Source organism: Colletotrichum higginsianum, chromosome 5 (assembly GCF_001672515.1).
Source record: "Colletotrichum higginsianum IMI 349063 chromosome 5, whole genome shotgun sequence".
Taxonomy (NCBI): Eukaryota; Fungi; Ascomycota; class Sordariomycetes; order Glomerellales; family Glomerellaceae; genus Colletotrichum; species Colletotrichum higginsianum.
The window spans coordinates 5,163,470-5,179,182 of record NC_030958.1 but is presented as its reverse complement, the minus strand read 5'-3'; the positions used below and the strand labels follow the sequence as shown (position 1 = coordinate 5,179,182).

At 53.3% G+C, this 15,713-nt stretch overlaps 3 protein-coding genes across 3 annotated transcripts; all 3 read left to right on the top strand.

Moving 5' to 3' along the window:
* Positions 1-8,444: 8,444 nt before the first annotated feature.
* On the top strand, positions 8,445-9,962 carry CH63R_08420 (uncharacterized protein; the record flags this gene model as incomplete). The annotated part of the gene is made up of 4 exons (XM_018303394.1): positions 8,445-8,933; positions 8,994-9,247; positions 9,326-9,719; positions 9,810-9,962. The coding sequence occupies 4 exons, from the start codon at positions 8,445-8,447 to the stop codon at positions 9,960-9,962; spliced, it is 1,290 nt and encodes a 429-aa protein (XP_018158172.1).
* Positions 9,963-11,449: 1,487 nt separating this feature from the next.
* On the top strand, positions 11,450-14,285 carry CH63R_08419 (C6 zinc finger domain containing protein; the record flags this gene model as incomplete). Its single annotated transcript, XM_018303393.1, has 6 exons — positions 11,450-11,617; positions 11,728-12,202; positions 12,301-12,635; positions 12,703-13,031; positions 13,288-13,618; positions 13,686-14,285. The coding sequence occupies 6 exons, from the start codon at positions 11,450-11,452 to the stop codon at positions 14,283-14,285; spliced, it is 2,238 nt and encodes a 745-aa protein (XP_018158171.1).
* Positions 14,286-14,596: 311 nt separating this feature from the next.
* On the top strand, positions 14,597-14,783 carry CH63R_08418 (uncharacterized protein; the record flags this gene model as incomplete). The annotated part of the gene is given in 2 exon segments (XM_018303392.1): positions 14,597-14,626; positions 14,631-14,783. Coding segments are annotated over 2 exon segments (183 nt in total).
* Positions 14,784-15,713: the final 930 nt, after the last annotated feature.

The window sequence follows — 15,713 nt, the reverse complement described above, 5'->3', positions numbered from 1 at the left end:
GTAGACAACTGGATTGAAGACAGACCAAGGGTGCTCACCTACCTCCGCAGAGGAACGGGACTACGGGGCGTACAAACACGCCCGCTGCCCAGCCCATCCACAGACCTGCTCTTCCTACAACTCCTGGCGGGAAAGCGGAAAGTTCTCACAGTCATCAACGTGTACAACGCCCCTTGTGGCTCGCTGCGACCAGGCCAAGCGATTAGGGATATCATAACAGCCTGGCAACCCGGACACCAGGAACGTGTGTTGGTCGCGGGGGATTTCAACCTCCGTCATTGGACCTGGCAACCCGAGGCGACCAGCTCCTCGGACGCTGATGACCTGGTGGAATGGACAGAAACCGTTGGCCTTGTCCTCCTGTCGCCGATAGGTGAAGCCACACATAAGGACGGCAACACGTTAGACCTATGCTGGGCGTCCGGCAGCCTCCACGGGGCATCCACCAGCATAGAAACGTCCCTACACACAACGTCAGACCACGAAAGCCTGCTGACCCGGGTCCCCTTGGCCCTAACCGATCCGGTCGACCCAACCCCGGGGAGGTTCCGGCTTGACACAATGGACGAGAAGCTCTTCCTCGACATCCTTCAGCGAAGTATACATCCCGTGCGCCATACTGCAAGCAACGCAAGAGACCCACAGGCTCTGGACATGCTAGCACAGCAACTCACAGATTGCCTTGTAGAAGCGCTTACGGCTTCTACAAGGCGTGCGCTTGGCAGAGGACCTGGGAGACCATACTGGGACGAGAACTGCAGGCGGAAACACCGAGCCTACACGACCAAGAGAGCAACTGTGGCAAGACTCTGCGCCTTGGGAATAGATTGTCAATGGGAGCGAAACGAGGAGGACGCTCTGAAACAGGACTTTCTCCATCAGCTTCGGCGCTCTAAAGACACGTACTGGAGAGGAAAGATCGCCGCAGCCTCCACTGGCAAAGACGTGTTCGAAATGGTCGGGTGGCAGAAGGCCAAGGGATCCTTCCAGACCCCTCCACTCCGGGATGGGAGCAATCCAACCGCGCTCATCTCACAACCGAAGGAGAAGCGGGATCTGTTCGCCCGCGTCCTCCTCAGAAATGCTGCCATCTCCACGGACATACCAGCAGAGAGCCCAGGACCTCGCCTGGAGGCCAATCTTCCTTTCCCGCGTGTCACAAAAGACGAGGTACAAACGTCAATCTTCTCTGCGAGAAGCACCACCCCCGGGTCCGACGGAATCACAACGGCCGTCCTCAAGACAGCGTGGCCCGTTATCGAGGACATCGTCTTCCGGCTCTACAGCGGATGCGTATGCGAGGGCTGGCATCCCACCTGTTTCAAAGAAGCTATCCTAGTCATCCTGCCTAAGCCGGGCAAGAGAGACAGGGCGCTCCCGCGCTCGTATAGGCCAATCGCGCTGTTGTCTGTGCTTGGAAAAGGCTTGGAGAGACTTGTCGCAAGAAGGCTTGCCTGGATCACAGTCAAGTTCCAGGTACTGCACGACCAACAGTTTGGGGCCCTCCCCCTCCGCTCGTGTAGCGACCTCATCGCTGCTGCCATCCACGATATCGAGTGTGCCTGGCAAAGAGGTCGTGTCACCTCTATGCTTACGCTCGACATCAAAGGGGCCTTCGACGCTGTGCTGCCAGGGAGGCTGATCCGACGCCTCCGATGCCAAGGATGGCCGGAGAACCTCGTGCGGTGGGTCTCGAGTTTCGTCCTCGGGAGAAGAGCAAGAATAAGGCTAGACGGAGAGATGGGGGACGTCTTCGACCTTGAGTGTGGGCTACCACAGGGCTCGCCCGTGTCTCCCATCCTCTTCATGCTTCACATCGAACCCTTATTCAAGCTGGGCACTGTTCATCCAGGCAGGAAGCGATCTCGATTTGGCTACGCCGACGACATTGCCATCATGGCAAGCTCAACCTCACTAGAGGACAATTGTGCCCTGCTAGCGAAAGAATGGGAAGAAGCCCAAGAATGGGGGGCGTTAGAGGGAATCACTTTCGACACCGATAAATCCGAGCTCATCCACTTCACCAAGAGACCAAAAGATAGAAACCCGCCAATCACCGTCAGACTGCTGGACGGGAGACAGCACACAGTTCAGGCTGTCAATCAAGGGGCCTCCCTACGGTGGCTTGGGGTCCACTTCGACCGGAGACTCACTTTCAAGAACCATGTGAAAGGCCACTGCGCCAAAGCATGCCAAGTGGTCAACGGACTACGGGGACTAGGGAACACCGCCTGGGGCGCGCCGACACACCTGCTGCGCCGTGCTATTACCTCCTGCGTATTGCCCATTCAGTACTATGCGTCAGAGGCATGGTGGCCGGGCAGGAATCGGATCAAGAACGGACACATCGCCTCGAACGGGGTCAACGGTCTACTCAACCAACTCGACATTACGCAAGCCAAGGCTATTCGAGCCGCACTTCCTGTGTATAGAACGACGCCTGTATCGATCCTACAGCGTGAAGCTGCCCTGCCCCCAGCAGAGGTGATGCTAGATGCGAAGCTCCATAAAGCCTCCGTAAGGATCCATCGCCTTGACGATCGACACCCCCTCCGAACGAGGCTCGGAGAGAGGCCCGGACCGGACTCAAGACTACGGCGAATGGCAAGCCTTATCGAGAGACATGCCGAATACATCGACCCGCTAGAGCTACCGCCTTGGGAGCGCTCAGCCGACTGGCACACAGCCCTGAGCATGGTCGGCTATGAACCAAGGAAGACCAAGGATGAACTGGCCACCGCCTTTACAGACAGATTGGGAGCACTCTCAAAGCGGGACATTGTTGTCTATACTGACGGTTCCCAAATGGTGGACGGTAGCAGAACAGCCGCTGGAGCAGGCTGGGTCGGGTACCAGGCCACACGGCAGATCTTCCGAGGATCAGAGCCGCTCGGCCACCAGACGGAGGTCTTTGACGCAGAAGCGCAAGCCGCTTTTCGGGGCCTACTGGAAGCCATGAGGTCCCCCACGGCGCGGATGGCAGACAATGTTCACATCTGCCTCGACAACCTCGCAGTCACAGCCAGACTCGTCACCCGGAGCCCAGGAAGCAGCCAGGCTAGGTTTAGGGCCTTTAGTGAGCTCTCCGTCTCTTGGGCACAGAGAGGACGGACGAGCTGGACGAGGCCTGGCAGGGTATACATTTGGTGGTGCCCTGGACACACGGGAATAGCAGGAAACGAGGAAGCAGACGCTCTTGCCAAGGAGGCCTGCAGACAAATCCCAGAATCACAGCCACAGCCTACATTGGCGCACTTGAAGCGGGAGTCCAGAGCAGCCGATCTCCAGGCTTTCGCCAGGAGATGGCCGTCAATCTGCCCTCGGCAGTATGCCGACCTTGGGATAAGTCCTCATCCCAAGCCCCCCGAACTTCGCCTTCCTCGGCATTTGCTAGGAAGGCTATATGCGGCAAGATCGCATCATGGAGACTTCGCAGCGTACCACGAGAGATTCGCCCACCAAGACGCACTGCTTCACTGCAGTTGCGGAAGACGCAAAACCCCAGTACACTTCTACTTCTGCAAGCGTGGCCGTAAGGCCACCCCGCGGCATCTCCGCCGACGTATGGCGAAGGCAAGCATAGATTTTCTGCTAGGTACTACGCAGGGAGCTTCTCTTCTGTGCGAATGGATGGAGGCGACCAATTTCTTTTCCGAAATCTGCCCAAGTCACTGAACAGGAACGTTAGGTGAAGACGGCAGCCTGTAAAATAGTTTAGATTAGGATAGACCATGTCGGCATCGCCCGGCACGTCTCTTTTTACTCTGGACGTTAAATACATCATCATCATCATCATCACGACGTGAGCGCTCACGCGCCCCACTTCGAGTGATCACTCCATACAACACCTGGATTACTGGTAATCAGGTGTAAGCCAGACTTCATCAACAGACACACGGGACTTGTATATGGGATGGACTTGGACGGACTCAAGGACAGACTTCCATAGCTCTTCAGCAATCAACTTTGTGATTAATTATCCCTTTGGATACTCTCGGCACCCTTCACTAGTGACCAACGTTACATGCCCCTTGTTGAGTATACGACTGATCACCGTATCCTCTGAAGACCTAATCCCTTAGCCTCGTTGCCTCAGCTTCTGCTAATAGACACTACCACGGAAAGCCGACCGTAACAGTTCTGTTAGTAAATTGTTAAGAATCCTTAACAATTTTGGAACGAAATTTTGCGTGCAGCTTAGTCAGATTCTGTTAAGGTGTCCAGCTTGCTTGTCTGTCCAGCTCGCTTATCAAACACGTTAATTATTAGATTATAAGGTACTGTAGAGGGTACTTATTGTATGCTTAGAGATAGGACTTATTAGCTAGGCTGCTTAGCAATAATAAAGGGACTGCTGCAGGCTTCGTCCTAGGCAGTAGGCTTTGTAGGGGCCTTAGGCACCTACAAAAGGGGTTGCTAAAGGGCTAGTTAGGTGGCAAGGCTGGCCGCAAGGGCAATCTTAGAAGCTACACACACATTATACAATTGTTGAATTGGAGGGTAACGCACACGAAGGGCGCCACGGAGGGCGTCGGAGATAGGACTTATCGGCCAGCATAACCGGCCGCTCGGCGGCAACGAAGGGCCTGCCGCGGGCTTCGTCCCGGGCAGTGGGCTTCGTGGTGGCCTTAGGCGCCTAGGAAAGGGGCTGCCGAAGGCCTAGTCGGGCGCAGGGTGCGGCCGCAGCACACGAGAATAGTTACACACACATCGCTCTCAATATACGCACAATTGACCTATTATTGCACACCCTAGTCAATCCGACAATAATAAAGGAGATACTGACGGAGCTACTAACAGAGCTACCGACAGTAATACCGACGGAGATACCGACGAAAATCCCGACGGAGATACCGACGGAGCCACTAACAGAGCTACTAAGTCGCTTCACTAGGATATGTAGCCTAAAACAAGATTAATAGCTACAATTAATAAGATCTTTATAGTGATATAACCAACTTCTAGTATAGGATCCCCTCTTTAGCACTTTAATGCAACAAATTACTTTTTTCAAGCTAGCTACCTATTAAACATTAGAAAGCTTATAGATAAGGACAGTGTCGTTCTGACATTTACATCTAAATCTATAAATATGGTATAAGCCCACTGATCTTTGAATCAGTCCTTTTTTAAAGCAATATCTAACTTCCTAAAGATAAGACTCATCACTCAACTTTACAACAAACATGCTTTTCAACAAGACCCTTCTCTTGCAACTCTTATTCTTCCCTTTCGCAATAAATGCAGCCATTACAGTATACGTTTCTACTTATAAAGTACGCAATGAAGGAGATGCTAGCCACTGGGCTATCTTCTTAGATGGAGAAAGAAGAGTTATTCTACAACTAGGCGATGAAAAAGTTGGGAATGGATACTTTATTGCGGCCCCAATCTATGACAAGTCACCAACAAGGGCTCGTCGCCACAAGAAATCATACTTCGTTGGCAAAATCAACTCCAACAGCAGGTTTAACTCCGCTATTGCCACTATTCAGAGCACACCTATCAATTCCGACAGCAGCACGTGGAACTGTCAAGCCTGGACAATAGAAGCCTTAGACAGATTAGAAGAATCAGGTGTATTCAAGTGGGAGGAAGGCCAAAAGGAGACCCTTCAGGAGATAAGACAATATTGGCAATAACATATCGTTAGTATTATTGTATTTAACGTTATAGCAGCAAGGGTAAAGCCCTTGCTGCAGACCTCCTAAGGTACATATAATGTAAAGAGCTGGATTTAGGCAGTGCTGGTTTAAATGGAGGCGTTCGAGACGGTCATCATCGTTGGGGGGGTTGATGTCTCTCATGTTTACCATATGCCGGTGCCGGTGCCGGTGTCCTGATTGGCACGTTCTTTACTGGGCCAAAAGCTCTGCAGACGATGCAGCATTAGACGTCAATTCAGGGTCTTATACGAAGTTCAGACGGGTAGACACAAATCAACCGCACCGCGCCGGGACGCTTTTCCTGCCTCCATCGTAGCCAGACCGAATCGGTGCGCTTGTGCTTTCCCTAGTCGGATACATGGATGATCAGACTTATGATAAATACAGTGGCTGGCAAGATCGCATCAACTACGGTCGAACGAACAAAGTGCTAACCGGACCGTAGCTTTCAGACACCACATCTGTGGTCCGGCTGGCGTCCCAGGACTTTCCATCGGTCCATCTTCGCATTCCCGCTTCCCGCTCGTCCCAAAAGAGACCAGATCTTGATCGAATAGATTGCCGTTATTTTTTTGATAGTCTGTGCGGAACCCTGGTGAGAAGTCCGAGTCTGCAAGCCTCGAAGAGCTTGATGGCGTCTAGGGGGTCCGCAAAAACCCTAATATGTTTCCATGCTGACGAAGTGTGGTAAGGCGGCGGGGAGACAGGTGACGAAGGGAAGGTGTAATTACTCATAAGTTATGGACGCGAGAAGGCAACGAATGGGAACAACCTCTGACAAGGAGGACCTTGCACTGAAGTGACCTTTCGCTGGTCCTCTACGACGTTCCCACCTTGCTTAGTTGGAGGAGGTGAATGGTTGAGCCGAATCACTGCTGCTCAGACTGATTTGTACCGACTGTTACGCCACAAGATCCCTAAAATCAGGCCGAAACGACCTGATGGGAGGTTTGACTTCCAAGCTCCCCCTCGCTTCAGGGACTGTTTGTCGTCGGTGGAAGGTGCAGGCAACAGAATGTTCATATGGCAGAGATGTTGACTCGAGGCATCAGTTCCTTGCCGATCGTCGCAGCGTTCCGGTGCAGAAGCCCTGTCTGGCCTGATGCTGTGATTCCACAGCAGGCAGCGACTTCACGTGCCAATTACTCCTACGAATCCTTGCCGAAACTGACAGTACGGCTGCAGTCTGCGTGCTCTAGTGAACTATCCCACCGGGTGCGACTGGACCCCATTCTCAATTTACTGCTATTTACCCCACTTCTGCCCCTAATCCGCTGTTGCTGAAATTTTCAATTGGTTCAAACTTTCCAAGCAAGGCTTTGATTGGCCTATCCTGCTCTTGGCGAGAATAAGGTTTAGCTGCACCCGATGGGATAGTGTCCGGGCTGGTGGATCACTAGACAAGGGTACCACCGCGCAAAAAGTATTACAGGGCCCGACAAGGAATGAGACGAGGGAAGGGGGCGGAGGGCGGAGGGCGGAAGCGGGGGGCAGAAAGCTTTGAAAGTCTGTAAAGTCTTGTCTGATTCGGTTTGTTCGTCCGAGATGCTTATTCGGGACGGGGAGACAATGAAGATGAGACCAAAAGAAGAGCTCGTTACTTATGCCACGCCCCCTCATTTCGGTCTCGTAAGTAACACCCACTCTTAGTTTATGTTTCGTCCCCTTAATTCCCAACTGTGGCTGCTTCCAAAGGATGAACTGTGGAAACTGGCAAACTGCAAAAGAAATTCACCAGCAACAGCGAGACCGAAAATTTGAAACAACAGTAACTATTAAATCGAGCGAAAAAACCCCTGCTCGCTGCCGCAAAGGTCTTTTTGGGCATAATGTCATCCTCGGCATTTGTTTTGCATTCAAAGGGGCCCAAGTGTGGCCGTCGGAGCACGTAACGAAATAGGAATGCGGACCCACGACAAGCCCCCAATGACGTCTGTGGATAATTAATTTAGAGTTTGGTAGCAATATCCAAGTCTATGCTCTATGACGGTTTGTCAGGGTGGCCAGCGGAATATGCATATATGAGTGAGCAGAAAAGAGTGTCTATTCGTGCTAAAAAGTGGATGGGATCACCACAGGCTTGTGGGCCTAATGCTATCCTAATAACTGTTACAGAGCTAGGGCCAGGTGGAAATGACAGGCTGGCCTGTTTAAGGACAGTCAGACCATTCTGGATGGGTTATGTCCATGACTCGCATAGAAGCATGCAAGGATCCTGTCACATGCCAATGCGGCTGATGGATTGCGTTTAGTTAATGACATTGATGGATAATGTGGTCTTAGCCCTACCAGAGAAAAATGCGGATTTTGCGGATTTTCAATCAAAGAGGACCCGAGACGGTTTCTTCATCAGTGAACAGAATTTTGATTGCGCTGAAAATTAAAAATTTCACTAGTAGCCTGTCGGTCAGTTGCAGCAGCATCTACCACAGAGGAGGGGATGTTATTTAACTGGTTCGGACCAGTCCGGCTCGTTCATTGGCCTGGCAGACTGAGCGACCCACATGTTGCATTGATGAAGGAATGCCGATATTGATCCGGCAGCCCGAGAGACCCATTTATTGCGTTTCTGAAGAAATGCCAGCGCTCTCAAGGTGCCCGCTCTCGTTGCCCTGCCAACGTCGGACAGAAACAACAAGCTCTCACAATCTCAATTGACGACGTGCAGCCTGCCTTGTAAAGCAACCCCACATCTCAAACGACCACCATAAACTGCGTCTTCCATTAAGTCTACCTACTCTACTATCTTACAAGCATGCTTCTGAGTCCATCTCACCAATGATACCCATTGCATCGTCCGATTGCGACGTGACCACAACCTTCATTGAAGATTGGATCGCACATCTCCACGACGGTGGTGCTGAATCTCCATCCCTTGTCCGCTTCTTCGACGGGCCGGACGACGCCATTGCCTTCATGTCGGGGACTCCAAGCCCGAAGAAGCGTCAGAAAAGTACACATGAGGACCTCGCCGATCCCGACGCCACCCCGCGAATGCCCCCGGGCCTGACAGCGCATGGCTTTGCCCACTCCTCCGCCGACGACACGTCAAACGATACCATATCCACGTCCGACGCCGCTTCCGTCTCCAATGCCTCCAGCCGGCGTACGGGCTCCATCAGCCCAAAGAAGCGCGAGACCGCCTTGCGCCTCGCCGTCGAGCGTCCGCTTCACCGCGACAACATTGCCAACTTCGCCGAGCCGACACAGCTGATGGTCGACCTCGCGTCTCTCGGCTCAGGGCCACTGATCCCCGTTACGGTCAAGGTACCTATTCTGTCCGTCACTGAACAGACATGACATCTTGCTAATCAGATCCACCCCTAGGACTGCATGAAACGAGATTCAGGCTGGGCCCATCCGCCCCAAGACTCTTGGTTTCGCCACAGCCCAGACAACACACCTGGGGCGGACAGCTACGAGGACGAACTTTACGTGTACAGGAGGCTGAAGACGGTGCGCAACAACACCATGCGGTGTAAAGCGCGAATGGAGCACGAGGCAGGCTGGAACGACGGCGTCCACGCTCCTCTGCTCGAGATTGCCCTCGCCAACGAATCAGGTATCACCTACCGCAACATGTACGCAACGCAGACCCCATTAGGTCGTTTTGAAGTCTGGTATTGAAGGCAGATGGCTGACTTGTTGCTGCAAACCAGAACCGCTTGCCGCGTACTTTCACCCTTCCGCGAGTCTGATCCTTTTTTGACAGACGCCAAAGTCGACTATGCCGTCTTTCTCGACCCGATCGAAGCCGACTGCACTCTCGCTGCATCTGTGCGAGCCTACTGCGAACCCAATCCCAGGGAGCGCGTTGTCTGCCACGTCCAGCTCCCCGACAACGCTCCGACGCCTGCGGTCATTCCAATTGAGACTAAGAGTGCCAATGCCGACGGCGTCCTGGGACCGGTGCAGCTGGCGACCTGGACGCGCGCACAGTTCCGTCTCCTGGCAAGCTTTCCTTCTGCTACTGCGCTGCCCATCATCCCCGTCATCTTCGTCCACGGCGCCAACTGGCGCGTTGACTTTGCCCAGCAAACACATCACAACCAGGTATGTCTCTTCTTGGTTCTGCGGGATCCGGCCCGAAACGTGCTAGCAGGCGACGTACCGACTTTGGCTGACTACTTTCGGGCCGCATAGATTATGTGGGAAGGATTCAGCATGGGTTCATCCGATGATCTGTACGGGTGTTACAAGATCATTGCATTTCTGAGACGGCTTTTGAGGTGGTCACGGGAGGACTATTCGTCCTGGGTGGAGCAGGCGCTGAGAATACCAGATTCGCAGACTTGACCTCATCGTCTTGACTTGTAACTACCTCACCCCGAAGCGCCCGCCCGCCCGCCCAGACCCCACTATGCCGAGCGTCCCCGCACCGAACTTCGGTTGCCATACGGGACCCTTCAACAGTAACATGGCCGAGGTGGGCGCTTCGGCGGCCCGCAGACGGAAGCTTTGGTGACTTTAACCAGTAAGCCACTCGGGTGTCGTCTCGCCGACCAGTAAATTGAATGCGGTTAAGGTAGACTCAAAACCCGACCGACCAGCTGGTAACGGTCTTCCGAAGCGCCCGTCCGCGAAACGCTTGGAGCCCAGTCATGCTTCTGCTAGTCGAATCCGCTCCCGATCGGCCTGATAGTAACAGTGCCCAGAGCCGCCACCGCCGTGCTGCCGTCAAAGGGGTCCTGTTCTAGAGACTCCTGATCTCGGTGCCCGATAGCTTCTAGCAGGATTGCAATTGGCCAGGTCTTCGAAGTGCTTTAACCGTTAGGACCACGAGTTAGCATCGAGTTGCATTGAAGCCACAGGACAGAGGTGTTAGGGACAATAACTTCTGTATGTCTATCTAAACATCCACAGTACACTCTGTAGATCTAATCTAGGCCTGGCCCTCAGTTTAGACTTCTATCCTTTTAGCCATACGTCCACGCTCTGCCTTTTTTGATCGTCTTTGCATAACCTGGCCTGACGTCCTGAGCAAAACGCCATGGAAGATCTGTACATGCCGTCTGAACGCATTTTACGCGACTTCTATTCACTCTATGCTAGTTCCTTATGTACATAGCAGACCGAGATGCTTATTGGAAAGATGCCGTGGTTAATGATGATAAGGGCATCTACACATTGACAGTTTCTGCTACAGAGAAGCTACCACTGCATTTGACTGTCTCTTTTGGCACAAAGCGTGATGTTGAGTTTGGTGAGAGGAAAAAAAGACAGCAAAGCATGAAGAGAGTTCAAGGGACGGCGCGGCGGTCCGGTCGGGGTCGAGGACGGGGTCCGGAGAGGCTGTTGTTGGTCAGATTGACCTCGAGTTACAAGGCGAGAGAGTGCTGTGGACTCTTCAGTACAGGGCATTGCGGGTCTATAGCGAATAGTCACTGCTCACATCAGCGGTAACACGTGCCGCTTGGCATAGCCCGCTTACTTGTAATGCCTCTCAACATGCTTGAAGTTGTGGGCTTGCAATTGATACATGTATTCCTATAAGTCATGTATGGCCTGAGCGTTGGGGATCGATGTCTTCTCTATGACACTAGCGTGACTAGTCCCAAGGTGTGGCAAAGGAGTCGGATTGCACTCTGGCCGGGTTAAAAGTTCAATCTCTTCCTCTTCTCGTCCTCAGACCGACCTGCAACATGGCAAACAATTGTTCCGAGTGCCAAAATCTTCCGCTCAGTATTTTCCATTAACAAGATCTTACTTGCAAAGACGTTCCCGAGCTCAACCCGTGTTGACGACATACCATACTTGACCGACCGACCATCCATCGCATTCGAATGCCAGTGGACAATCACCGGCAGCGACCGCTTCTCCCACGAACTGCCCAACCCCCACCCCTCGAGCCGAATGCCACGAACCGCGATGATGGCAACTCAAATGGACGCAAGAGACGTCGGTCTTATGCCCCCAAAGCTTGCGACTTTTGCCGGGATAAGAAGACGGCCGTAAGCAAACAAACTGCTTACTTGATAGGCGCCCGACTTCCAGCCGGCCAAAACTCTCTTGGGCTCAGCCTCATGCAGAGGGCAACTCTGACAGTTAGCCTTTTACACAGTGCGACGGCCATCTAGAGCGCTCGCAATGCCTGCGTCGTGGGCTCAAGTGCGAGTACAGAGTGGTCACCGACACCATTCTGAAGGCCATTCCTGTCGGCTTCCAGCTCGTTGACAAGCAGCAGTCTCTGAGCAATGCCGACGCCGCCGACTTGCTCGAAATCCTGAAGAGGGTCCCCGAAGATGAGGCTCTGGAGGGACTGCGGCTCCTGAGAACCGGCAACGATCCAGCCCTCATATCCTCTGCTTTGCGGGGTTACGATGCCGGCCTGTCGTTAGCTGCGCTTAACAGGGCAAGCTTACCACCCATCCAGTCCTCCTTGGAGTTTGAGTTGATGATGAGGCACCCCGTTGCCTATCCTACTTGGCAGCCGTTCCAGCCATCCAAACTCGATTTGGACTTCCTGTTGCTTCCGAGGGAGGTTGTCTGGAACGAGAGTCAAAGTGGCCCGACTGAGTACGTTGGCTCTCTGTTAAGTCCCTAAGCAGCGCAGGCAACGCAGCCCATCTTCTTTCCCCCTACAACCCTGGAATCCCTTTTGTGTCACCGTTTGTCCCTGGCTTTAAAAGCACAGGATCCCTGCTGACTTCCAACCCTGGTTTCAGAACCGCAGATTCGTTCTCGCCGTACGCTCATCGCCCCCGAGGGGATAGCTCGAACTCGACGGGCCGAGTCGGGCCACGAAATCCATCGACAGTATACGATAATCGGTTACTGAGTGTCGACATATCACAGTGGACGGATGTGCCCATCACCAACGAACTCTCCCTTGCGGTCCTGCAGCTCTATCTCGAGACCGACCATCCGATGATGCCGCTGATTGACGTCGATCTACTCCTGGACGGGCTGCTCGGTAAGAACGAATTCTGCTCTCGGATTCTCGTCAGCGGGCTATTTGCCTGGGCTTGTGTAAGTGGCCTTAATACTGACAGCGCCCCATTTGAGTTGCTTTATGTGTAGTCTTACCGCCATGCAGCAGGGATACGCAGCCTTCGAGCCCGAGGCCACTGTCGTGGGCTACTCATTCTACGAAGAAGCAAAGGGACTGTGGAGGAGGAGCAAGGAGGCCCGAGTCGAAGACAACATCTGTACTGTGGCAGCGATGCATTACTTGTTGATGACTTCAGTCTCCCTTGGGGCGGGGGCGCAATATGTCGAGTTCCTCGACGACCTCTTGGACATGTCCAAAAGGCTCGAACTCTTTAACGTTGGCCCCTCTCACGACTCACGGCTCGATCTCGAGAATAGCGCAAACTACCGAAAGGCCAAGTCCCAGATTGCTTGGGTTCTATTCGCTTGTCTCACGTACGTCAGCATGATTTGATGGAACTGGATTCTGGACTTGTTTCTTTTGCCCCTTGTCATCTTTTCCCGTTGCCAGCTTGCCCTCTTTCTATATCGATCCCTTGCCCTCTTCTTTCGTTCCTTTCCGCAAAAGGGGATTTGCCCTTTCCACTGCGGGTCTCCATCGCCCTCCAATTCAGTTACCCGAAATTACAGTTCTAGAATTCGTCCAATGTCTCTTGGGAACGAAGCACATAAGCTAATGATCCTGACAAAGCTTCTTCTCGACACAGCTCCATCAGCGCCTGATCGAGCACCCACCCCGCGGACCTTTGCCAGGCGACAGCATACATGCTGCGAGAGATGCCGACACCATACCCAAAGAAGACAAACGACGAGTCTACAATGAAGTCTTGCTCACGGAGCACTGTCGTCTCTCCCAAATAGTTCACGACGTGGTCAAAATAATGTACGGGCCGAAACAGACCCCTTGCGCCAAAGCTGTCTCTCTAGCCTTCGCCGAGGAGACGTACGGACGGCTTCTGATGTGGGCAGATAGCCTACCCCTAGAGCTGGCCCAGGGGGACCATTGCACACATCACGCTGTGGTCCTGCAGTAATTAAGACCTAGCTACCGGTGGTTAACACCCGCTTTGGGGTGTTTGGCTAACGCAGATTGCTATCTCCAGCATCTACCACCACTTGGCTATCATCGACCTCTTCCGGTCCCTTCTTCAGCACAATGGCACTCCTTGGCAGCGACTCTCTACCTTCGAGTCTGAAGACTCCACCCCGGATGCTGTTTACGCGGCATCCGTGAAACAGTTGCAGAGAACCGTCCTCTTCTACCGGTACAACCACCCAGAGTCGGCATACTCCTTCTTCTGGCACTCAGCGCTGCTGTACCTTGCCAACGCAATGCTCACCGAGGCAAAGGTTCCTGGGCATGCGCCCGACTGGCAGTTCTACCTCCGCCTCTGCATTGCATGCTACCAGACACTGTACACCGGCTTCCGCCTGGCCAAGGGAATCACGCTGAGCCTGCTGTCTATGGCCCTCGAGAAGGACGCGATGGACATCCCGCAGACGAGAACGATCAGGAGGGATCTCGAGCTGCTGGGAAAGCACCACCTGATCCCCGACCAGGTTCCTGTCTACTGGGTCGTGGATCTGGACCTGGCCTTGACGGATCCTTTCGCGGCGCATGCGGAGAACCTGGTACAGAGGTTTCAGAAGCTCCACCTCCGTGAGACGAGCGAAACGAATGAGTCTTAAGACCTAACAGCCAAGAGGCGGCTTGTCATGTTTTATAGGATTTAATGTTGATGTACACGAATATCCGCAATCCCTTGATGAATTCCCTGTCCAGTCCGGTGCGCACACAGAATGCGGCAAGAATCCATCCTCCTTTCCAACCTTCAAGTCTGCTTCTTTATAAGACATCCCTCCCCCTGAATTACGTCGCGCCCGTAGTTTTCCCACCACGAAGACGACTTCCGACCTTACCAAAACAAGCTCGAGTGCTTGTCTCCGCCGCCGTGCGCTGTGGCTCCTCCCCCCCAACGCGCATCATCGCATCCAACACCATGAAGAATAAGTGGGGCCTTGATCCTCTCGTAGGCCTACCTCCTCGTCGACTCGGGCGTCGCGTGGTACCTGACGATCCACAACCCAGTAACGACACCGCAAACGATGGACTTCCTCAGCAGGTCGTTGCTCCCAAACTCGACGACGCAGAGAAGCATCGCCTCGCGGATGACGTACGGCCAGTAGGCCCCAGGGTATCAGACGAACCCCGCGCTCGGCCCTGACTGCTCGATCCGCCCGTTTTGAGTCCCGGTTCCGCCAGATTTGGGAAGGAAGACGGCAAGGGGCGATGTTAGTCCAGCGATGCGCCATTGGAAGTAACACGCCGAGAGCAAAGGAGCAACAAGTACATGTCAAGACTTGACAGCTCCTGATGCACGACCCAAACCCCGGCCTCAGTTCGCAATTTGTGGAACTTGAGCCGATCCATCTGCCAGATGACATGCCAGATTCGGCATCGACGCATCTACCTAATTGAAACGCCGCCCCCGCCGAGAACAACAGCTGTCGCCAACGTTAAGAATTTGGAGAATATTTCCAACTACATACACAACGCTTTAACATGGTTGGCCTAGCGGGGAGGGTTCCGGACTGTCTCACTCTCCCATTGGCTTACCAGACCTCCTGTTGTCGACTTCTCTACATCGCCCCTGACTGTATCCTCTGCTGCCAAGAGCTATCAAGTTCACCGCGCTATCGTCTACCCTCGCTCCGAATTCTTAGCTGCTGCATGCCGTAGCCCTTTCAAAGTACCCACGTCTCTGTCTCTGTACGAAGCCATCATTGCTAACGTTAGCTACTGCACAGGAAGCTTCCGATGGCGTTATTTGTCACAACAAAACGACGCCGTTAGTTGTGGGCAACAACTAACGCCTTATATCTCGTGACATTATTTCCCTTCTTGACGACGAACCCTACGATGTAGATATGATGATCCAATATTTTAACCGCCTCGACTATCAACAATCTCTCGACTCAAGCAACCACTCACAATTGTCAGAGCAACAAGATAATTGTACGGACCTTTCAGGTCTCTTTCTCCACGCCAAAGTATACGCGATTGCAGAAAAGTATGCCATTGGCGGTCTAAAAGACCTTGCCGTGACCAAATTCAGG